We start from the raw sequence: 25,077 nt of genomic DNA, 5'->3' as shown, positions 1-25,077 counted from the left end.
TGAGTTGAACTAAGTTTCTGGGCAACAAGAACAAAAAAATAATTTCTTTTGATTTTTAAATTCTGTGTTATAAATCTATTTAATTGATATCTGTTCTTTGATGAGTTTTTCTGTGTTTGAAATCCTCAGATCTGATTCCTACAGGGAAGATTTTTATTACTAATAGGATAATCCCTGAATATTGACATAAAAAAGTAACTTTCTGTCAGCACGGCCATTTTCATATAACAGAAATGTGTTGAATCAGAACTTGAAGAAAATCTACAAAAATTTATTCTGGTTTGTAATTAATATAATATTATTAGTTTTGCTAATATGTTCTTGAGATTTACACTTTAATTTCCTAAATTTGAAGAATTGCATAAGTCTTGAATTTCCTTAGTAGGGAATGCTCAGTAAGTTTTTTAAAAAAGGAACCATTCTGGAAGGTCAGGTCAGTACAGACCTAGAAAATCAATACTTTAGCATTCACTAAAAACCTATATATACAAAACTCCATTTATATAAATGGAAATTTTCTGTTGTTGATCTTTGCTAGTATTTGTGTATGTGTTTTTCCTTAGTTCAATCTCTATTTTTTTCTCATCTTTATTAATGTCAAGTGTTCAGTATAGTAGACAGACATATATATGATTGTGTGTGGTTTAATAAAAAATTTAGCAATAATTGGAAGTTGATTTGAATAAAGGTTCCAAATATTTTTGCCCTATTTAAATCAACATTTTAATGCTTGGTCTCTGAGGGTTTCGTGACTTTCAGTTTTTAACAACTGTTAACTTCCTCCTGAGAACAGATTTAGAAATAACAATGCACCTGACTGACATTTTAGATCACTGTTAGCCCATTTCTTAGATATTTCTATATTCTAGAGTTTAGTTCTAAAATTTTCTCTGGATATTTATGATAAATGATCTTGATAAACTGTACAGAAAATGTATGAGCTGGAAGCAATGGTAGTAAAAACCATGAGTCTGGGGGCCAAGACATCTTGATTGTTATTTTAGTTCTCAGGTCTATCATAACTAGTAGAGTATACCTAGGCAGGTTACTTAACCTTTTGGGACTCAGTATGTTCATCTAAAATATGGAAGAGATTAAATAGGTGATGATTGTAGTCCTTTTTAGGCATGAAATGCTAAGATTTTAAATTTCTTCTGAGACATAAAATTCCAATCCAAAAGGCTGTGTAAATGAAAGGAAAGCTTGGTAAGGTAGTAAACTGGGCCAAGTACAATCTGAACTGGGTTTTACATTATTATTTATACAGAAAACCAAGAACACCTGGATATCATTATAATTCAAAGTGCAAGCAAATGCTAAGTGGAAATAAAAATAATTATATTTCCCTAAATCTCTATCAAGGTAGAAAGTTTTTAGGTTTTATGTCTAACCTCCAAATATTATGGTGTGGTAAAGTTTGCAATTCAAACAAAGATGGACAAGATGCTTTTGTAGACAGCATCAAAATCATTTCACAGAACCAAAAATTTTTAAATTAGGAGGGATCCTTATAGTGATTTACTCCAACAACCTCCTAATAGAGATGAAGAGACTTTCAGCCGAGGTCACAAAGATATTTACTAGATGACGGGGAAAAAACCCACCCCCAAACCAATGAGATTTTCAATATGAAAAGATATAGGCAAGTTTGTTTTAGATTTAGTATTATTTATATGAGAGAATCAAATTTTATGTACTGATAGTGTGAATCAAGTATTTAAAAAATCTTGTATATTCAGCACCTAATAAACAGGAGTCTAGGCAGTGAAGAAGAGTGATGTGAGGGACACAATTAAAAGCTGAGAATTATAAAGGGGCACAAAAGGGCTTCAAATATTTGAAGGACACTTTGATGCTGGAGATCAAGAAAACATATTCATGTGCTTCCAAAGGCAAAACAGGAACCAGAATATTTAAATTTAAGGAGGTAGCTTTTGTTCAATATATGGACAAACTTCTAAGCAAGACACCCAAGTGTACAATAACCTGATTAAGTAAGCTGTTGAATTTGCCCTCACTAGAGGCAGAGGTCAGAAACTGTCTGGGGGTAGGAATTTAAATGAAATAATCTAAGATTTTACGAGTCCAATTCTTATACAAGGAAATAACTGGTAGCTCAGGGTTCTGCCCTTTAGGTCACATTCCTCTAGCTGGAGCAGATCAACTAAAATGATCTAAGTGCAGGTGGGGAGGGTGACAGGTACTTAGGAAAAAAATAATTTAAAAATTCAGTTTGAGAAAATGGAGTCTAGATTACCAAAATGTGTATTTTGTTAAAAACCAACAATAACAACAAAAATCCTTAACAAACCCAAACACTTATTTTAAAAGATATCCCTCAATTACACTTTCTTTGAGCAGCATACAGGCAAGAAGTTTTAATATAAGAAAAAAGTTAACTTTGAAGAAATAAATGTAAAATGAAATGACTCCAAACAGTATTAAAGTATGAACATCTAATCAGTAAGCTTGAATTGATAAAGTTTAGATTGAGGTTTATAACATTTATCAGCCACAGAGAAATCCAATTTGAAAACAGAAATTTGGTAACTCATTTAATGGCAAAACATTACTGAACCTGAATTCATTTGGCTGCAAATGACTTGAACATGAAATTATTTATGGTCAGACATTCTGCTTAGTATGACTACTCTTGTGTGTATCTGTAAAACTGTAGATCATCTGTTAATGTATTTTACTAGGGGTTCTAGTTGAGATTGTTGAGGATGCAATTCTGAATTTTGCAACACATTTAGATAAGGATTAAAGTCTTGTAGATTTACAAAATCCAACAAGAAAATATTCAGTGCTCAAATCTAGAGTTCCTTTTCTATAGTAAAATTAAAATTTTATGTTACAAACTCAAGTAAACTGCATTAAGTAAACTATAGATATTGAGACTTAGAATATAATATTCTAGCTACAAATTTCCTTTTCACTTATGAAAATAAAGTCTTTAGTGCAGAAATGTGAGCTTAGAAAACCGATTTAGTTTGCTGATGAAATTTCACTGGGAGCTAGGAATTCAAATCCTGAACATAAAATGGTGGTTTAAAAATCACTTTTCTGTTTTTAGTCTTTTTGAATTATATAGAGTCCTTTCTAGTTATGATAAAAGGTGTTAACTGACATATGGTATCTCCCAAAATCAAATATATACAAATAATACTTAGTCACTGAACAAAGACTACATTTCAAAGTTGCTTTTATCAGTTAAAAAAAAAAAAATTGAAAACCGTTCAAACCACATATTAAGATTAAAAATGCAATTTATCTGTAAGTGCTAAAATCTAGTCTTGAAAATTATAAATACACATATAGTAAGCCTTCCTAAGTCCCTCAACATTATGTCATTCTGCTGTATAGTATCCAAAGGACAAAGCACTGTATCATCTGACTAACCAGATTATCCATTTGGCCACACAACTATGCAAGAAGGTCAAGATTGGGAAGCAAAAAAGATTCTGAGTAACTAAAAGAGAGACTATAAAAGTTAGTGTGCTAAACCTCATTCCCTTTACTAAAAATAATGGGCTCCTGATATCCTCATTTAGAATTTCCTATTTGAAAACGAGAATAATTAAGCCCTTATAGATGATTATTTAGAAAAGGGAAAATCAGTCCAGAGGGCATCACTACACCACAGCACACATTAGTTAACATTTAAAAACAATGACAGAATAATAAAAAATGTCTAAATCAAAATCCACCAATTTGGGTTGAACAGCTGGCTAAGTGTATCAACTGACTCATATCTCATATAATGGTAAGTTTGAAAGCTGGTAAAGTACAAAGTTAACTCATACAAAATCCTCGAGAGTGCATCATGTGATCAGACCCATTTCTTTCAATAAGTCCAACACAGACAGTTATTCTTCTGACATCAGACTAGATCTGAGTTTCTGTGGTTGAGTATCAGATGAAGTAGCATCTCTGGGCCATGTTATATAAAACCCCCCCCACAAAACTTTAAAACTATAATTACACTGCTTTAAGTGAGATAATTAACCCATGAATGAAGCATCAATGCAGGCACTGATGCTATCAGGAGAAAATAAAGATCACTTCTCCCATTCCCATAGTGGCCACTTCAGCAAATACATTCTTTTAGTAGAATTATATTCAGAATCCTGTATAACATTTGAACTGCTAATTTTTTTTTTTTCCTCCAGGGGCCTATAGTTGAATTCACTTAAAAGTATGTTTGATGGAACTCCACTGTAATGCACTTTACAGAGCATAAAGAGAAAAGCTTTAGGTTTCTGGAATATTCACATATATGAAAGAAAAAAGTGATACTCTACAGCAATCTGTAGGCATCTATTCTCCAAGCATAAGGAAGCTCTAGTAAAATTGAAGGGAAAACTAAAAATAATTATGTGCAACAGAAAAAAACTGATAAACCCATTTTAAAAAAGGCATATCACATATATAAAGGAAGGAAATAATTAAAAAGAAAATTAGAATTTACTGAAGATTTTTTTCACCTAAACTTTTGGTAATACTTCTGCTCAATGTTCACCTTTTAATATTCTTTGGCCAACACAAATCAAGTAAGTTTTACAGTACCAATGCTTACTTAAGTTGTATAGCAAAACAATTTACATTAAAAAGATCACTACAAGAACCTAAGGATGGTTACACAATTCAACTTCTCTATTCTAAGAGGTGGAAAAGATGGGGATTGATGGAATATGCCAATTTTCAATGAGAACTGTCAAAGAATTTTACATAGCTTAAAAATCTTTATCAGGGGAAACATATTACAAGTTTATTATACATTTAGAATCTCTACACCCACAGTATAAACAAGTCCTCCATTCTGTTTAAGACTATAAAAGCAGAAACTGACTCTTCATAATATAGACTGAAATGAATGGGATTATAGATAATCTGTTAAACCTCAGAAAATTTTGATTATCTTCTAGTTAATTTCTGAAAAGATTATTTTTCTTATGAGCTGAAAAGACTTCCATTTCATAGAACTACTTTTTTTCCAACCACAAAGTAAATTATTTATGAAATCTTTTCTGGAGGTCTTTAAGAATAAACACATTTTCATATTTATTAGAAGGTTTTACTGTAGCCTTATCACATAATTAGGGGAACAGAATAAATATCTTTATAGTCCTTTCTAAAACTGTATTTAAGTTATCTTCACAAAAATCTGGAGTAATATAATTATATAATTTTAACCAATTAACTACCACACATCCAAAACGGAAACCATCCCCACACGCCACGATATTTTGAATTTAATTTAAAAAATCAATTTGCAATGAATATTATAAAAATAAATATATTACTCACAATTCTGGTGTTCTTGAATATTTTCAGCTGAAAATTCTCACGAAAAATGATTTTAAAGTTGGTCAGGGCTGCCATTTAGGGAAAACATTTTTTTTTATAGACGCGCCTGGCGTGTGTGGCAGTCCCCCTGCTTGCGTCTACAGACGCTTATGGCGTACAATAGGTTAACAGTGGATTTCTATAATCTACATGCCTCAAAAAACACATTTATTGCTTTCAAATAGAAAGCTAAACTTTTAGAAATATTTTAAGTAGACAGCATTTATTTTAGACACATTTCACAAAGTAGCCATAATGCTACAGTAAATATCTAAAAATGTTTCTGAAATTATTAAAATAATCTTTTAAATATTGTTCTGTGAAAAATTACTTTTTCTCTTACAAATTACTCTGAATTACTGTGACAGATAAAACTTTGCATGTCTATCAATTTAATTTGCTGGTCTATTTTTAAGCAGTCTAAGTGAAAGACTGAAGAAATGAGCAATAATTTATGGTCCTTTTTTTTCATATTATTTTGAAAATATAATTGCTCAATCTTGTGGTTCCCAGGAAAACAAATTTTATACATTAAATACAGGATGGGGGAAAAATAGCTGTACAGTTGTGGGTATGCAAAACACTTGTTTATCCATGTATTATTATTTAATTATTATATTATTTTCCATATGAACAACTGTAAACCTACTTTTGTCCCACCCTGTAATAATAAACCACCCCTTTGTATGTGGTTTTGTTTAAATGAAATAATTTGTACAAACAGGATTCAAATAAATACTTAAACCTAGGTCTTTCTTTTTCTTAACTACTTTGAGAAAAGGACTTTTAGTCAGTAATATAATAAGCCACATATTCAAAAAATTGATAAGCCTGACATTTCCATAGAAATGACATTATAACAAATAAACATACCAAAGTGTGCTGAACCACTGCTACTTTTACTTTGCGTAGAGGTACTGCATGTCTGGGTCCCAGGTTGTGCTGTTCCTGTTCGAGTTATACTCCTATATAATTTTCTACAGAAGAGTTCATCATTGTCACTGTCATGTAGGTATGGTGTCCGAGGCCTAAAATGCCGCCATCTACATGACTTGATATTGACTAGTATCTGACTGAGGTCTTTAGAGAAAGATTTGTCCGAGGTATTTGTTTCTGAGGTAATGGCAGACTGATTGACTGGAGAATGTTGTGGTGAGGAAAGCATTTCCAAATCCAGATGGCGAAACATACTATCATAGTCTGAGTGAGCTCTGTCCAGTAAGACCCTATTAAAAATAAGGCAGGAAACATGTATGTAAAATAGCTATTCAAAGTTTGTTTAAAAATTGTTTTTCTTTCTCTCCCCCAACTCCAAAAAGCCATTTCCTACTGAATATTTAAGTTTGATTATTGCAATATTTGGCTATAATTTCAGTATCTAATAAAGGTTCTTTCTTTTACATTGCAATGATCTGATTAAATAAGAGAGTACTCCACCTCAAAGAATAAGGTAAATATTTTATAACAGTAAGAGTTGTAACAGCTCTAAGGGTTGGTTGATCAGTTTAAGTTACTTGTAAAATATGAAAATACCTTTCTTTTCAAATTACTTTCAAACCAAAGATTTTCACTTCCATTACAAAGCACCAGAACACTTTGTAAAATGTTGCTAACATATTTGTGCTCATATTTAAGTAAAGATTCCTTTTTTTGGGGGGGGGGGGGGGGAGGAGAGGAGGTAGGAGGAAAGCATTAAAGGATATGTGATCTTTGGGATATGTTATACCATTAAAATTTCTAATGGATAAAATATTTGAGATGTTACTAATATAAACTTTATAAATGACCTTATCATAAAATGTTAACACAAATCAATACTAGTATAGAATAAAATATAGCCAAAATAGAGAATTCTCACAACTACTAATGTCAACGTAATGATATGGGAAAAAGTACTACATAAAATGTATTTTGGAGATGGAAGGAGATTGAATTTTGGTTGGTGAAAACACAAAGCATGATGTATGATAGACATGTACACTTGAAACCAATATAATTTATTAACATTGTCACCCCAATAGCTTTAATAAAATTAAAAAATATGTGTTTTGATGCCCGGATACTTCTAAAGAAATGTTTAAGTGATAAGAACTTCAAACTAAAACTAAAAAAATAAAATAAACATATGTCTAAGCCATTAATTTAACATAAATCATATCCTTAAACTTCTTCTTGAAAGTATCTTATCTATTCTGCCTTTTATTTTTTTTTTTATTTTTTTTTTTAAATATATTTTATTGATTTTTTACAGAGAGGAAAGGAGAGAGATAGAGAGTTAGAAACATCGATGAGAGAGAAACATCGATCAGCTGCCTCCTGCACATCTCCTACTGGGGATGTGCCCGCAACCCAGGTACATGCCCTTGACCGGAATCGAACCTGGGACCTTTCAGTCCGCAGGCCGACGCTCTATCCACTGAGCCAAACCGGTTTTGGCTATTCTGCCTTTTAATTTTTTTCATATTTTACTTGAAAGCTTTCTTTTTCTTTGCTTTTATGCATTCTGCAATTCCTTCCCTTCCCCCATACAACTTCTCATACAAAGGCATAGAGTATGTTGGAATTCTATCAGGTTTAAACAAAGAAAAGAAAGCAATTAGATCCTGACAATCTGGGATGTCAAGATCAGGTCATACATGAAACCTGGAGCCTTATCACTGACAAGTTAAACAACTCTGTACACTATATATGACACTTCTTAGTCTATTTAATCCTTTTTTTTTCATTATTTTCCAGAATTCCTGAAACGTTTGTAGTTTCTTTAACTTAATACAATTTATGCAATCATAACTTACACTTGCCTTTATCTGGTACCTTTTTTCAGAACTGTATCATGCATTAAAAGCTATATAAGAACCAGGAAGTAAGGCAAAGTATTTCAAACAAAAAATCAGTCAAGAATAGCAAATGGGAACAAATGAGCTACCCTAACCTTCACTTGAAATTTTAAATTCAACTACCCTACTTTCTAAAATGTCTCTATGCTTACAATACCAAAATACCTTACCTTCCACCGCGCCCAACCCGTCTTCGTGCAAATCCAATACACCTTTGGGGTACGGTGAGGGTAGTTAAGCAGTATCTGTATCGCACATCTCCTAATCCTCCATCCTTAGGACTAGTCCAAGGCCAGTTGCCAGTCTGGTCTAAGTGAGGCTTAAAAAAAAAAAAAATTCTTATTTGGTCAGTTAAAGGTAAACAGTTCGTTATTTAAAAAGAAAGCCTGAAACTTACAGCATAGTACTGACAGCCTGCTTTCCTATGGAAAGCAAATGGACCATCAGGATCATTCTCTTCCTCAGCTTCCGAAGAACCAGACAAAACCTTTAAGTAAAATGCAATGAGTCAAAAACATGTGATTTCCTACATTTCTCCTCTATATTAATAGAAAAATTCTTAAATCTACCTGGGAGAGAGGTTCTTCATCTGAGCTGGGGAAATCATACTGATTTAAATCTTTAGCATTAAAGACTGGCAGTGCAGCAGGGCTCGTCTGTTGAGGAGCAGCAGCAGCAGATGATGGTAAGACTTTGGGCTTCTTTTCATATTTACGTTTAGGTCGGATAAGATCGGCTTTATCTTGCTGCAATAAAGTTATGAGTTAATCAAACAACAGAAAACCATGTTCAACAAACCCACAGTTTTGGGGAAGTTTTTAAAAGAAGTTTACTACTATAATGAAGGCATTCGTAATCACAGGAAGATACAAGACTCTTATGTTTTGTCATCTTACATTGTAAAGTCTTAGAATTTGGTTGATTTCTGTGAAAACATGAATATGTTCCTACAACCTAAACACAATCTGATAAAGTATTTTGTTCCAATTAAAGTAAGGAAAAGAATAAAAACGCTCCAGCTTCTAAAACCCTGTAACTGCAATTAGCATTTACTGCTGGCTCCTGTTTCTTTTTCTTAATTTCCTATAAAAATACTAGAAGATAATTAAAAAAGGGGGGATATCTAGTTTTTATCCTAAAAAATTAACAAATCAATATGGGGAAAATATAATGAAAAAAATTTACATATACACAGAGCAGACTTCAGATTACTGTTAACATAGTGGAAAATAAAGCCATAATACTAAGGTGTTAAGAAAATAAAGAGTAGTAAAGAATTACTACCAGCTAAATAATGAAGTCAGTCTGGAGTGGTGAATTTTGAGCAGTTTTAAAGGATAAAGATATGAAATTATTAAACAGGGAAAACACAGGGTAAAATACACAGGTAAGCGTGACTGAGCTGATGAACAAAGGGCATGTTAGAAATATGTCTGGCAGGGATGGCAGACTGGGAGAGGCATGAATATGTGCAGGAAAAAGGAAAGAAAGATTATAGGCAAAAAACGGCATTTGTTGCCAAGAAAAATCATGGCAAGTACCATGGTTATGCAAATATGCTAGATATTTGTCAAATTTTATGCAGTTTAGAGTATTACGGTTTCTAGAAAAAAGTTAATTATTATTTACAAGCTCTACTGTTTTATCAACAGGCCAGTCTTGAATGAAAAGTTGGCTTTGTAGCATATTTCATGGTAGGATATAGTTTTCTTTTTCATTCTGATTTTAATGATAAAATACCACTCCATTATCAGCTACTATAAGCACAAAACTTTGTATCACCTTATTAACTTTAAACTCCTTCACATCCACTGCTTCTTGGTGTTTAAATTGACTGCTATTAGTAATAGGGATGATGGGGATGGCATAAGTAGGTTTCACTGGCTGTCTCTGTGCCATAACCTCAGACATAATCTCTCCATTGTAGTCACCCAAATTATACCTGAAATTATAAAAAATAAAGTTTAAAAAGTTAGTTCTGGAGTAATTATTCTGACTATTAATAACTGAGATATAATTATAAATATTGATGAGACTTGGTAAAATTAGTTAAACTTCGATTTATTTGCTGAATGTTCATTAACATGGGAGATTATATAATTCCTTTTGTTTCTTCCTTTTACTTTTTGGCTTATAACTTTATCTTAGCACCATAAATAGAAGACTGTGGGTAAAAAAACACAAAAGCTCAAAATTTTTTTAAAATTTTTATTTATTGATTTAAGAGAGAAAGGAAGAAAGGGGGCGGGGAGAGAGAGAAAGAGAGAGAGAGAAAAAGAAACATCTATTGGTTGTTCCACTTATTTATGCATTCATTGATTGATTCTTCTATGTGCCCAGGAATAGAATCTGCAACCCTGTCATATCAGGATGATGCTGCAACTAACTGAGCAACCCGGTCAGGGCACAAAGGTTCAAATTTTAACTTAGTAGTTTTGGTGAAAGATTTGGTAGAAGTGTTTGAGAAACCAAGATGGTGGCATAGGTAAACACCGGAAATTGCTGCCTCTCACAACAAATTTAAAAATACAACTAAAAGACAAAATGGACATCATCCAGAACCACAGGAAGGCTGGCTGAGTGGAAATTCTATAACTAGAAGGAAAGAGAAAAGCACACTGAGGCTCAGAGGAGGTGCGGAAGTGCAGAGGTACGGAGGCGCACGCGCAAGGGCTGGCAACTGAGGACGTGGCTGTCTTTTTGAATCGGAAGGGAGTCACAAGCCCCCGACTGCTCTGAACTCCAGTTCCAGGTGAGTCTCTGGGGACCCAGACTCATACGGGGAGAAACTGGACTGTCTGGCAGCAGGCAGAACTCAGAACTCGAGGGCGGCTTTCTCTCAAAGGTGCGTGCAGCGATTACCGCGACACTGAGATGTGGGACCCCTTAGGGCAGGACTGAGGAGCAGCCATAGCTGTTTGCTCCGCCCTGTTGATTCCCTGAGACCCCGCCCCTCCCAAGCTGCAGCAGAGGCTTTTGCATATGAATGCCTTGGCCCTCTGCAATCTGAAAATTACCTAACAAACTGCAGCTGGGTCAGACAGACCCAGAACTTCCAAGAGAAGGCCCAAGGCCCCACAGCAGCTTGCATTGCTTCACAGCTGGGGCTCCTTTGGGCACCTCCAAACCCCAAACAAGGAAGGGGAATCTGCAGATCTCCTCGTAGCTCCTGCTGGGTAGCCTTAGGCAGAGGCTAAATTAGCACCTCCTTAGATCCAAGAGCCAGTGTACCCAGTGGTCAGAGTGGGACCTTCCAGTTACAACTCCTCAGATCCATAAGGGACACTCTCAGGGGGCAGACTCAGTGAGCACCAAAGCCCCACTGAAGCAACTCTAGCCTCATAAGGGTGCCTTTAGCACAGAAGTTCTCCCACCGTAGACACAGCTGACTCTCACAGCCAACTGGCCTGGAGGTCAATTCCTCCTAGTGATACCTACAACAATCAAGGCTTAACTACAACAAGACTGTGCACAAAGCCCACAAAGGGGTGCACCAAGAGTGTCCACCTCAGGTAATTGGGGAGGCTGAGCCACTGGGCCCTATAGGACACCTAGCACACAAAGCCACTCTACCAACACAGGGAAGCATAAAAAATGCGGAGACAAAGAAACAGGTCACAAATGACAGAAATGGAGGAAAGCAAACGACTGGATATAGAGTTCAAAACCACACTTTTAAGGTTTTTCAAGAACTTTCTAGAAACCACTGATAAATTTAGTAAGACCCTCAAAAAGACTGGTGAGGCCCTCAAGAAATCTAGTGAGACCCTCAAGGTTATGAAAAAGGACCAACTAGAAATTAAGCATACACTGACTGAAGTAAAGGATATTATGCAGAGTTCCAACAGCAGACTAGAGGATCGCAAGAATCAAGTCAAAGATTTGAAATACCAAGAAGCAAAAAACAACCAACCTGAAAAGCAAAATGAAAAAAGAATCCAAAAATAAGAAGATAGTGTAAGGAGCCTCTGGGACAGCTTCAAGCGTACCAACATCCGAATTATAGGGGTACCAGAAGAAGAGAGATAGCAAGATATTGAAAACCTATTTGAAGAAATAATGACAGGAAACTTCCCTACCTGGTGAAAGAAATAGACTTACAAGTCCAGGAAGCGCAGAGAACCCCAAACAAAAGGAATCCAAAGAGGACCACACCAAGACACATCATAATTAAAATGCCAAGAGCAAAAGACAAAGAGACAATCTTAAAATTAGCAAGAGAAAGATAGTAAGTTACCTACAAGGGAATACCCATATGACTGTCAGCTGATTTCTCAACAGAAACTATGCAGGCCAGAAGGGAGTGGCAAGAAATATTTAAAGTAATGAATGCCAAGAACCTACAACCAAGATTACTTTATCCAGCAAAGCTATCATTCAGAATTGAAAGTCAGATAAAGAGCTTCACAGATAAGGAAAAGCTAAAGGAGTTCATCACCACCAAACCACTATTACATGAAATGCTGAAAGGTATCCTTTAAGAAGAGGAAGAAGAAGAAAAAGGTAAAGATACAAATTATGAACAACAAATACACATCTATCAACAAGTGAATCTAAAAATCAAGTGAATAAATAATCTGATGAACAGAATAATCTGGTGATTATCATAGAATCAGGGGCATAGAAAGGGAGTGGTCTGACTATTCTTGGGGGGGGAAAGGGGTGTGGGGGATGCGGGAAGAGACTGGACAAAAATCGTGCACCTATGGATGAGGACAGTGGTGGGGGGGGAGGGAGGTTGAGGGCAGAGGGTGGATGGGTACTGGGTGGAGGGGAGCTATGGGGGGAAAAATGAGGAACAACTGTAATAATCTGAACAATAAAGATTTAATTAAAAAAGAAAAAAAAAGATTTGGTAGAGATGTTGAAGTTAATGCCTAAGATTAAGAACTTTCTGCTAATTTAAACTGCCTGTGTTATATACAAAACTAATTTTTCTGAACTGAATCACAAGAAATTCAACAGTGGTTTTCTTTGGGGATTGACACTAGGAAACAGGTGAGTAAGGCTTAAAGTTTTCACTGTTTATCTTGTTGAATGGTTATTTGAGTGTTAGGATTATGGCCTTTTCCTTTCTCCTTTATGTTTTTTTAAATCAGTACATTCTAGTAAATAACATAAAAAGTTTAAAATGACAAATAATCTCTCTTATAGCCATGTACCCACTCACATAAGGACAAAAAAAAAGATTTCAAAATGGAAATACCTGGCACATTTTAATTTTACTGAATACAATAACTTTTAAAGAAAATAAAGAAAAGAATATATGTAAAATTATACAAAGGATATTATAGCACACATTTAAATAGTCTCTAATTATTATTAAAAGAAGATATCTCTGGACTAACAGATAATTGCTTAGGAAATAAATTAACTCAGTATACAAAATGCTTATAGTACCATACTTCCTACTGCTATTAAAATATACTTTACCTCTTTTCCATAATTTCCAGTGTTAAGTGCAATAGCTCCCTTTTACTCTTTTCTCTTCTTTTTATCATCTCTAGAATAGTAACAGCCCGACTTAGATCTCGACGCAGCTTAAGCATTTTTTCGTAAGAGGCTTCATCGTTTTTGCGATTCTGCAAAAATAAAGGTCCTTATTTAATGTCAATAAGCAGTTCTAGCTACTGGCATTCTGAACATAGCTACTGATCCTATATAATGAAGAGGTAATATGCAAATTGACCACCACGCCCTTGCACAAGATGGCCTCCACAAGATAGCCAGCAGGGGAGGGCAGTTGGGGGTGACTAGGTCTGCAGGGGAGGGCAGTTGGGGGCGACCAGGCCGTCAGGGGAGGGCAGCTGGGGGGACCAGGCCTACAGGAGAGGGCAGTTGGGGGGACCAGGCCTACAGGAGAGGGAAGTTGGGGGCGACCAGGCCTGCAGGGGAGGGCAGTCAGGGGCAATTGGGCTGGGAGGGGAGCAGTTAGGCGTCGATCAGGCAGGCAGGCAGGCAGGCGAGCAGTTGGGAGCCAGCAGTCCTGGATTGTGAGAGGGACGTCCGACTGCCAGTTTAGGACATCCCCCAAGCGGTCCCAGATTGGAGAGGGTGCAGGCTGGGCTGAGGGACCACTGCCCTATCCCCAGTGCCAGGTCTCTAGTGTGTGTGTGTGTGTGTGTGTGTGTGTGTGTGTGTGTGTGTGTGTGTGTATGTATATATATATATATGTATATATATATATATATATATATATCTGTATATGTTTTTGAAGGGTTAAGAGAGAATTTTAAAACATTGAAAGGGGGCATGGATCTCCAGGAAATCAAGTTTGTAAACGATTTTAAACGGATGAAGATTAAAATATACCAACATCTCCATAATGAATCTTAAGGCCAAGTTATTTTAAATTAGTATTTTTCATTATATTGTATATAAAGTCTATTTAAACACAAATTAAAACACAACCTCCAGATACTGAGACATTCATAACTATAAATAGTTTTTCTTACATCAAAAACACGTAAAAAATTTCTCAAACTCACTTACTTTTCGAGTCTGCATTTTTTCAGTTCGTCTTCTAAAAGCCACATAAGGATCATTTGTGCTAGAACCATCTCGCTTTTCTTGTTTTACTGATGGGATAAGAGATGGCCCTCGACAGTTTTTTCTCTTTTTAATCCAGTATTCATAAACTTCTTTAATTAATTCATCATCTTCTTTTAGCAGTAATTTGGCTTCCTGCAGACTGACTGGCTAAATGTAAAATTATTATGTCATTTTCATATAATATACATATATAAGGTTCAAAGGTAATTTCAAATTTAAATGACAACAATAAAAATAACAACAGTATTTATAATAGCAAACACAGAGTACCTTACATGCTAGTCATTGAGGTAGACATTTTATACACATTATTTTATTTAATTTTCACAACAATCCCATGATATTTATCATATCTACTTTACAGATGAGAAAATTGAGGCACAGAGAAATATAAACATACTGCTCAAAACTATACAGGTTATAGTAGGCAGAGATAGGATATGACTTCATGCTTACTAACTCCAGAGCCTGCTCACTTAGCTCTCCCCAACATTATACTATTGCCATATCAATGTAGATAGTTATATAAATACACACACACACACACACACACACACACACACACTTATTATATATTTAAGGAAGTTGTACCTGCTGACCACTCCCTTTTTCTAGACGGTCAATCATCTCCTCAAACTGCAATGGGCAGATGTCCATTTTCTTTTTCAGTTTATTCACGAATACTTCATCTTCAGAATCCAAATCATAGTCAGGCTGTTCAGCATCCAAACTAAAAGCTGACAGAAGAAGCCATAAGCAATCATTTACTGTGTGCCTTCACTTGACAAACCCTCTCATAGTCTAGACAAAAACAAGACCTATACTTTCTAAAGAAATAAGATTTTCTTCAAATTTTGTTTTCAGACACTCAATCTAAATTTATAGATGTTTCCAACACTTAAAGTTTAAGAAATGAAATTATATATACTGTTAATATACATTATAAAAGACAATAGATGTTACTCCACCCTCAAAAGCAAATAAACTAGGAAGCCATTATTAAAAACATAGATTATGAAATGTATTGGTTAGACTATATAAAAAGTTTTGTAGCTCATAAAATAGCAATTTCATATGGTTTGACATAACATAGAAAGATATCTTTATATAAGTTTGTTTCTAGAATATTTAAGTCCTAATTTATATATTATTTAACTTCTTTACCAAAAGTTTAGGGTGTGGTATTTAAAGCTGAAGTGTGAGAAGACACTGCCAACAAGTAATAGTTATCACTCAGTGAGTGAATTCCTGGCTAAGGAGGTTTGTTCCCTCATGAGACTCACTGTCATGGTGACAGAAATGTGAGGTGTTTCTTGTATTTGTCAAGATTTGAAAAAAAAAGGTAAGCACCACGGCTCTGTATTATCAAATGTCATTTAACTACTTATCAAAATGAGGCAAGGTTGACCATAATAAAACTAAAATATTAAGTAGCTTGACATTGTAATTTCTCACAGCTTTTCCTTGCCCAATTCCTCTTAACTAACTTCCCATCACTTTAGAACCCAAATCCTTACAATTACATATATAAGGCCCTTCTTGATCTACTCTGTCCAGTCTCATCCGTACTTTATGACCTAGCAATATAAAAATTCATAGTTCATACAGCAAGTTATTTCATGTCTTCAGGCTTTTACATTAACCATTTCTTGCCTGTTCAACTAGCAAATGACTATTTATTCGTTTTAAAACTCAACCTGACATCAACTCCTGTCAAGTATAGCACAGGGAATATAGTAAATAATACAAAGTGGGGCAAGAGTAGGTTTACAGTTGTGAGTACCTGAAACAGTTTACTCTTGTATTATTAATTATTGTATGTTTACCCATAGAAACTATAAACCTACCTTTGCCATCCCCTGTACTGTAATATCTACCTATGTATGGTATTGTAGGATTGCTGTGTAACTTGTGTAAATGTCTAACCACTATACTGTACACCTGAAACTAATATAAAATAAATATTGAATGTCAACTATAATAAAATAAAAATCAAATATACTATTTTGTTTCATTTTCTATTTTGACCTATATCACACTTCTATGGCATTCCCAATTTCCTAATCAAATAAATATTAAGACTACTTTATAAAAATCTGTTAACACCTTTGCACTCTTATTTTTTCTTTTTTTTGTTTATTAATCTTTATTGTTGAGATTATTACAGATGTCCCTCTTTTTTTCCCCCCTGTAGCTCCTCTCCACCTGGTTCACACCCCACCCCAGACCCTTGCCACCCTATTGTCTGTGTCCATAGGTACTGCATACATACATATAAGATCTTTGCTAATCTCTTCCCACACCCCCGCCCACACCCTCTTCCCTCTGAGAATCGTCAGTCTGTTCCATTTCCATGCCCGATTCTATTCCAACCACCAGTCTATTCTGTTTATCAGATTTTTTATTCATTTGATTTTTAGAATCAATTGTTGATAGATATGTATTTGTTGTCACTTTGTTATTCATATTTTTTTTTATCTTTTTCTTCTTCCTCTTCTTAAAGAATACCCTTCAGCATTTCATAATACTGGTTTGGTGGTGATGAACTCCTTTAGATTTTTCTTATCTGTGAAGCTCTTTATCTGACCTTCAATTCTAAATGATAACTTTGCCAGGTAAAGTAATCTTGGTTGTAGGTTCTTGGTATTCATCACTTGGAGTATTTCTTGCTACTCCCTTCAGGCCTGCATAGTTTCTATTGAGAAATCAGCTGACAGTAGTATGGGCACTCCCTTGTAGGTAACTAACTGTTTTTCACTTGCTGCTTTTAAGACTCTCTCTTTGTCTTTTGCTCTTGGCATTTTAATTATGATGTGTCTTGGTGTGGTCCTCTTTGGATTACTCTTGTTTGGGGTTCTCTGCACATCCTAGACTTGTAAGTCTACTTCTTTCACCAGGTAGGGGAAGTTTCCTGTCATTATTTCTTCAAATAGGTTTTCAATATCTTGCTCTCTCTCTTCTTCTGGAACCCCATAATTTGGATATTGGTAGGCTTGAAGTTGTCCCAGAGGCTCCTTGCACTATCTTCATATTTTTGTATTATTTTTTCCTTTTGCTTTTCTGGTTGGGTGTTTTTTGCTTCTTCGTATTCCAAATCTTTGACTTGATTCTTGGGATCCTCTAGTCTGCTGTTGGATCTCTGTATATTATTTTTTATTTGAGTTAGTGTATGTTTAATTTCTGACTGGTCCTTTTCCATTTTTTGGCATTCTTATTAATATCCTTGAAAATCGCACTAAGTTCCTTGGAGGTTTCTAGAAGATTCTTGAGGAGCCTTATAACTGAGGTTTTGAACTCTATATCCAGTAGTTTGCTTTCCTCCATTTCTTTCATTTGTGACATGTTTCTTTGTCTCCACATTTTGGCTGATTCCCTGTGTTTGTTTCTATGTATTGGGTAGCTGCTAAGTCTCCTTGAGTTGATAGAGTGGCCTTGTGTAGTAGGTGTCCTATAGGGGACAGGGGCTCAGCCTCCCCAATTACCTGAAGTGGACACTCTGGACTTTGTGTACAGTTTTGTTGTAGTTGAGCCTTGATTGCTGTTGGTGTTACTGGGAGGAATTGACCTCCAGGCCAATTGGCTATGGAGACCAGCTGCAACTACAGTAGAGAACTGCTGTGCAGGAGACATCCTTATGGAGGAGGACTTGCTTCAGTGGGGCTTTGGTGCTCACTGTGTCTGGCCCTTGAGTGTGTCACTTATGGATGTGAAGAGTTGTAATCTGGTATGGTCTCACACTGACCACTGGGTACACTGGCTCTTGGTTCTCCAGGGAGGTGCAAAGTTGCCACTGCCTGGGGCCGCCCAGCAGGAGCTACAGAGAAATCTGCAGATTCCTCTTCTTTGTATGGGGTTTGGAGGTGCCCAGACGAGGCCCAACCGTGAAACAAGGCAGGCTGGTGTTGGTGTGGCCTTGGGCCTTTTATTGATAGATTTGGGGCTCCCTGAACCAGCTGCAGCTAGACAGTTTTAGCCTGAGAAAGGAAAGACCATTCATATGCAAAAGCCGCGGAGCACAGCTTGGGTGGGGTTGCAAACTGGGTGGGGCGGGGTCTCAGGGAATCACGGGGTGTAGCAAACAGAAATGGCTGCCAGTCAGCCCTGCACCAGGGAGGGCTCAGCACAGGAACAATGACTGCTGCGAGCACCTCCGTCTGGAAGAAAGCTGCCCCAATTTCCTGCACAGATGCCAGACAGTCCAGTTGCTCCCCATATGTGTCTGGGTCCCCTAGAGTCTTGCCTGGCACTGGATCTCAGAGGAAGTATGAGTTTATAAATTCAGTTCGTGGTGCTGGCCTTTTAAGAGGAGCAGCTGGGTCTCCAGCAGCCTGTGTGTCACTCCGCTCAATCTGCACTCGTTTTTACAGTCCGTAGTTCTTACTGCCCACAGGTACATCTTTCCCCAGCTCTGGAACCCTGGGCTGGGAGTCTGGTGTGGGGCTGGGACCCCTTGCTGCTCCTGGTGGTCTCCGCAATCTCCCTCCTAATTAAAAAGCCACACACTTGGGTGCCAGACCAGCCCGTTCCGCATCTCCTACCTGTCTCAGTGTGCTTTCTTCTTTACTTCTCTAGTTGTAGTACTTCCATTCAGCCAGTTTTCCGGTTCTGGATGATAGCTGTTCTGTATTTTAGTTGTAATTTTGATGTGGTTGTGGGAGGCAGCAAGTAAGGTGTTTACCTATGCCAACATCTTGGTTCTCTTTGCACTCTTATTTCCTCCATTGATTTTTTCTGATCTTATTCTATTTGTTACTGCTATGGAAACAGAGCTTTTAGAGATCTCAAAGTGGATTAGAACTTTGACTGCTGGATTAAAAACACTTGTTTTTCTTGTCCCTAACCAAGATAATCCATATTTGTGTTGTTGCATGTGTGACTAATTAGATTTCAATGAACTAAATTAAAAACTCAGTACCTCAGTCACATTAGCCACATTTCAAGCCAAAATAGCAACATATGCCTAGTGATGTACCAGATGGCAAAGATTATAGACCATTTCCATCATCATTAAAAGTTCTATTGAAGAGCGGTGATCTAAATAATCCAGAAAACCAAACTGATAGGGACCATCTAGCAATGTTCTGCCTTCGTAAGGGCATATTTTTAGGGTCTCATTTAGACATTGCTTCTGCATCCTCCAGTATAAAATTTATTTATAAAATCAAATCACATTTACAAAACTTAATTTATCATAAAAACTAAACAAGCTCATCTAATACCAACTTACTTTTGCATTATCAAAATATATCTGGCATACTTCTGGCATACAATACATCATCAATGACAAGTCATGTCCAACATATCAGGGAACAGAATTAAGACTGGAAAGGGAAATTTCTATCCCAGGGATCTCAGTTTGTTTCCCACTAAAATTAACAGTATTTGAGAGTTAAATTGCTATTGCCTCTGCAAGAAGCTATTCTTTTAGTTGGTACAAATATATCTAAGATCTTAAAATATAAAGAGCCAATTCTTGTTCAGGTATAAAGTATTAAAACCCTAGAGAAAAGCTAACATGAAAAAATTCACTTTAGGATTTCATTTGACTAAAATAAATTCTTAGGCAATGATTAAAGTATAATTTAGCTCCAGCCAGGACTGCAATTCTAACAGCTCAACCACAGCTATAAAGATGTAATATATTTATCATGGTCCCAGAAATAGGACTGTCTTCTAATTTTCTGGGCCATGTTATTGACTGTGTTCAAAGTAGGAAACAGGGTATAAAGAGAATAAGGGCAATAGGTTGTCTTTTCTAAGTAAGTTCTGCCAATTAAAATAGAGACCTAGCTAGCCAATCAATATTAAATAATGGGAGCCATACTATAGAAGCTGAATCCTTTAAAAATATTGGATAGGGACAAACACAGATATGTATATGGTTAAACAAAATAAAGGGTGTCCCAAAATTCACGCAATTAGTAATTTTTATAGAAAACACGTTTATAATTAAAAAGTGTAAATTTTGTATTGATTCATAAAGTATACAGTATAGGGTTATGTATGGAATAGTATATTGGGTAAATGGCCTCCACGGCTTTGCTGGCACATACACACTCTTTTGTTGAAATTTTCCATGACCGAAATGCGCTGCTCAGGCAGTAACAGTTAATGGTGCTCACTATCGCGACATGATAATCCAGTTTTTTGTGCCTAAATTGCAAGATATGGATGTGGACGACATGTGGTTTCAAGACGGTGCCACATGCCATACAGCCCAAGAAACAATTCAATTACTGCATGAGTCATTTCCTGGTCATGTAATTTCCCGTTTTGGTGGTCAGAATTGGCCGTCCAGATCATGTGATTTAACGCCATTGGACTTTTTTCTTTGGGGTTTTTTGAAGTCTAAGGTTTATGCCAACAAGCCCACGACCACCCTCGCCTTGAAGGAGGAAATTGAGCGCTGTATCAATGAAATGCTGCCACATTTACGCAAAATGGTCATGGAAAATTTCAACAAAAGAGTGCGTATGTGCAAGCAAAGCCGTGGAGGTCATTTACCCGAATATGCTACTCCATACATAACCCTATACTGTATACTTTATGAATCAATAAAAAATTTACAATTTTTAATTATAAACGTGTTTTCTATCAAAATTACTTCTTGCGTGAATTTTGGGACACTCTTTATAATGTACAGAGAGAAAATACTATAGACAATGAAGTTAGCAAAAGGAAGTCTCTCCCCCCACCCTATATATGTATGTGTGTGTGTTTATATATAAATTGATTATTTTAAATAGAGTGGCACAAACCATGGTACTTGCCCTCAGACTTAAGAGATCAGTGATAGAGATGAAACGTATATGAATGTCTATGTAACAAATGCCATATTGTGGTTCAGACTAAGTGTGTATGGGTGAGTATGTCTATAACTCCAGGTAGTATTTTTAAAACATAAAAAGAAAATAGTGAAATGAAATGGCACAAAATGTGGATTAGGAACAGAATATAATCCCTGACTGAAAGGAAGGCACACTATTCAAGGTTTCAACTCAAATACTAACTCTCAATGATTAGTTAATATCTACTTGCAAAACTCCTTGAAGTAAGTCTGAGCAACAGAAAAGACTTTCATAATAGTGATATTTACTATGGGATGGTAGGTATTTGACAACTTTGCCTTATACTGAAGAAAAGAAAATTATCACAGGCTAGCCAAACCAGGAAATTCTTTCAACTTCATTATAGTATTTCTAAGAGAGAAAACTTGGTGTCGCTTCTAAAATGTATCTGGGGGACAATAAGTGGAGAATCCCACAATTGAAAGTTCTCAAATCCAAGATATGAAATCCTTTGTAGATAAAGCTCTGTGGTTCATGCCATAGAGTTTATCTGCCAGAAAGTAGTACCAGAATAATAATGGGGGAAGAATGTATGCTGTAGTGGGAAGTGGAGGCAGGCAAAGGGAAGGAGAAAATATGTAATTTTTCAGACTGAGGGTATAAAGACAGGATACATTTATTCTGAGAGGCAATCCTATGTAATAAAAGCCTAATATGCTAAGTGTCTGGTCGTCTGGTTATCCTTTTAACCAATCAAAGTGTAATATGCAAATGATATGCTAAGGCCGCTCAACCGCTTGCTATGACATGCACTGACCAACAGTGGGGCAGTCACTCAATGCAGGAGCTGCCCCCAGCCTGCAGCCCTGATCGCCGGCCAGGCCTAGGGACCCTACCCGTTCATGAATTTCATGCACCAGGCCTCTAGTAAAAATATGAGCTCCACATCAGCGGTTCTCACCTGTGGGTCGCGACCCCTTTGGGGGTCAAACGACCCTTTCACAGGGTCGCCTAAGACCATCGGAAAACACATATTTAATTACATATTGTTTCTGTGATTAATCACTATGCTTTCATTATGTTCAATTTGTAACAATGAAAATACATCCTGCATATCAGATATTTACATTACGATTCATAACAGTAGCAAAATTACAGTTATGAAGTAGCAACGAAAATAATTTTATGGTTGGGGGTCACCACAACATGAGGAACTGTATTAAAGGGTCACGGCATTAGGAAGGTTGAGAACCACTGCTCTACACAAATCTATTTTTTAAAATATTTTTATTTATAAGTAAGTTTAAACTTATAAAAGCTGCAAAATAAAAATAGTATAAGAACACCTACAAATCTTTACCCAAATTCAATCAATGTTGAAATTTTACTCTGTGTTTTATCATTTACATGTGCGTGCTCTCTCTCTCTCTACACACACACACACACACACACACACACAATTTTTTGAGTCATCAAAGAGTAATATACATGGTTCTTTACTGCCAAATACATAAGAGTATATTTAACAGTACAGTCATCAACTTCATAAATTTACACTCATACAATTTAAAGTCCTGCCTATATTCCACTTTGTCATCTATCTAATAATTTATAACATTTTCTCCCTCCAGCACAGAAACAGTCTAGGATTAGCTTCATTGTTGTCTCTTTAGCCAATTTAAATCTGAACAATTCCACAGCCTTTCTTTGTCTGTTTAAAATTTTAATTTTCAATTATAGTTGACATTCATAATTATTTTAGTTTTAGGCATATAGCATAGTAATTAGACAATTATATAAATTACAGTGATCACCCCCAATAAATCTAGTACCCACCTGGCACCATACATAGTTATCGCAATATTACTGACTATACTCCCTCTGTTCTACTATACAATCAATGCTTTGTCTTTTAAGACATTGATATTTTTTGAAGAAAAAATATCCTCTTCCCAGGATATTATTTTATTATTATTTATTATCATCACATTTCTCACCTTGTCTGATTTTCCCCCTCACTGTGATTAGATTATGTAGTATTGGCTGGCATATTGCATACTCAATTTTTAATATTCCTCAGGATACAACTAAAGGCACACAATGTTCATCTGTTGTTCGTGACTGATGATAATTTTGATCACATTCAAGAAACTGCCTGATTACTCCACTGTATTTTTTCCATCCTTGTAACTGATAAGCAGTTTGAGAACTTAATACCATGCAAATATCCTGCACCTCAAAATTTCCTCTTATACTGAGCACATACTGATTTTTATGTGATCCAATCTTGACCATGTTAATTGTGAAAATAATTTCCCAAATGCAGCACTCTCTTCACATGTACCATTCAGCTCTTGGCATTCCACAGTAAAAGCATGAGAGGCACTCTTATCCACCACTCATCCATTTGTCATCATGTTGGCCTCATGAATTCTTAGTTTTTCAATTATAATTCACTGCTGTACTTAAAATTTTCCACTTACATTGTCCCAGAATTAGTGGAAACTCCTGTGTACTTAATTTCTGGCATGAAAAGATGTTCCAGGTTCATCTTGTGCCTACCCTGTCCCAGTCACTGACATCAGCCACTTCATCATAGATTCTTGGTTCCATTTAGTAGGGAAGAGATTAAAAATTAAGTGCTAGGTGTGTTCATTGCTACTGAATATTTTTTGCTTCTTGCTCTTCTAGTGGAACTAGAAATGCATGTCTATATCTACACACATACACACACACACACACACACACACAAACACACACATATCAAGACCTTTTATTTGTTTTATAAATCTTTATTGTTCAAATTATTACAGATGTTCCTATTTTTTCTCCCCATAGCTCCCCTCCACCCAGTTCCCATCCCACTCCAGGCCTCCTCCACACACTGAACTCATAGGTGTAAGCTCTTTGTCCCATCTCTTCCCACACCCCCCACAGCCCCTTTCCCCCAAGAATTGTAAGTCTGCTCCCCATCCATGCCCCTGATTCTATTACATTCACCAGTCTGTTCTGTTCATCAGGTTTTTTATTCATTTTGTTTTTTAGGTTTACTTGTTGATAGATACGTATTTGTTGTCACTTTGTTATTCATAACTCTTCATCTTTACCTTTTTCTTCTTCTTCCTGTTCTTAGAGAATACATTTCAGCATTTCAAATAATACTGGTTTGGTGGTGATGAACTCCTTTAGCTTCTTCTTGTCTGTGAAGCTCTTTATCTGACGTTCAATTCTAAATGATAGCTTTGCTGGGTAATCTTGGTTGTAGGTTCTTGCTATTTATCACTCCCTTCAGGCCTGCATAGTTTCTATTGAGAAATCAGCTAACAGTAGTATGGGTACTCCCTTGTAGGTAACTGTTTCTCTCTTGCTGCTTTTAAGATTTTGTCTTTAACTGTTGGCATTTTAATTATGATGTGTCTTGGTGTGGTCTCTTTGGGTTCCTTTTGTTTGGGGTTCTCTGTGCTTCCTGGACTTGTAAGTCTATTTCTTTCACCAGGTAGGGGAAGTTTCCTGTCATTATTTCTTCAAATAGGTTTTCAATATCTTGCTCT

At 36.0% G+C, this 25,077-nt stretch overlaps 1 protein-coding gene across 14 annotated transcripts in view; it reads right to left on the bottom strand.

Annotated features, from left to right (window-relative positions):
* The window catches only part of EPC1 (enhancer of polycomb homolog 1), a 125,189-nt gene that overhangs the window by 5,199 nt on the left and 94,913 nt on the right, over positions 1-25,077 (bottom strand). For 13 of the 14 annotated variants that reach the window (XR_004974202.1, XR_004974201.1, XM_036351015.1 and 10 more), the window contains 8 exons: positions 15,330-15,475; positions 14,679-14,885; positions 13,620-13,768; positions 9,969-10,128; positions 8,756-8,932; positions 8,584-8,673; positions 8,357-8,505; positions 6,223-6,575 (listed from right to left, as the gene is read on the bottom strand). Coding sequence is in view for 12 of the 14 variants with exons in the window: in XM_036351015.1 (XP_036206908.1) it covers positions 6,223-6,575; positions 8,357-8,505; positions 8,584-8,673; positions 8,756-8,932; positions 9,969-10,128; positions 13,620-13,768; positions 14,679-14,885; positions 15,330-15,475 (1,431 nt within the window). In the remaining 2 variants the exon portion in view is untranslated. The remainder of the gene's footprint in view (positions 1-6,222; positions 6,576-8,356; positions 8,506-8,583; positions 8,674-8,755; positions 8,933-9,968; positions 10,129-13,619; positions 13,769-14,678; positions 14,886-15,329; positions 15,476-25,077) is intronic. The other variant, XM_036350986.1, reaches the window with a different exon arrangement.

This window comes from Myotis myotis, unplaced genomic scaffold (genome assembly GCF_014108235.1).
Source record: "Myotis myotis isolate mMyoMyo1 unplaced genomic scaffold, mMyoMyo1.p scaffold_m19_p_1, whole genome shotgun sequence".
Lineage (NCBI taxonomy): Eukaryota > Metazoa > Chordata > Mammalia > Chiroptera > Vespertilionidae > Myotis > Myotis myotis.
The sequence above is the reverse complement of the archived record's forward strand: the minus strand, read 5'-3'. Positions and strand labels throughout refer to the sequence as shown.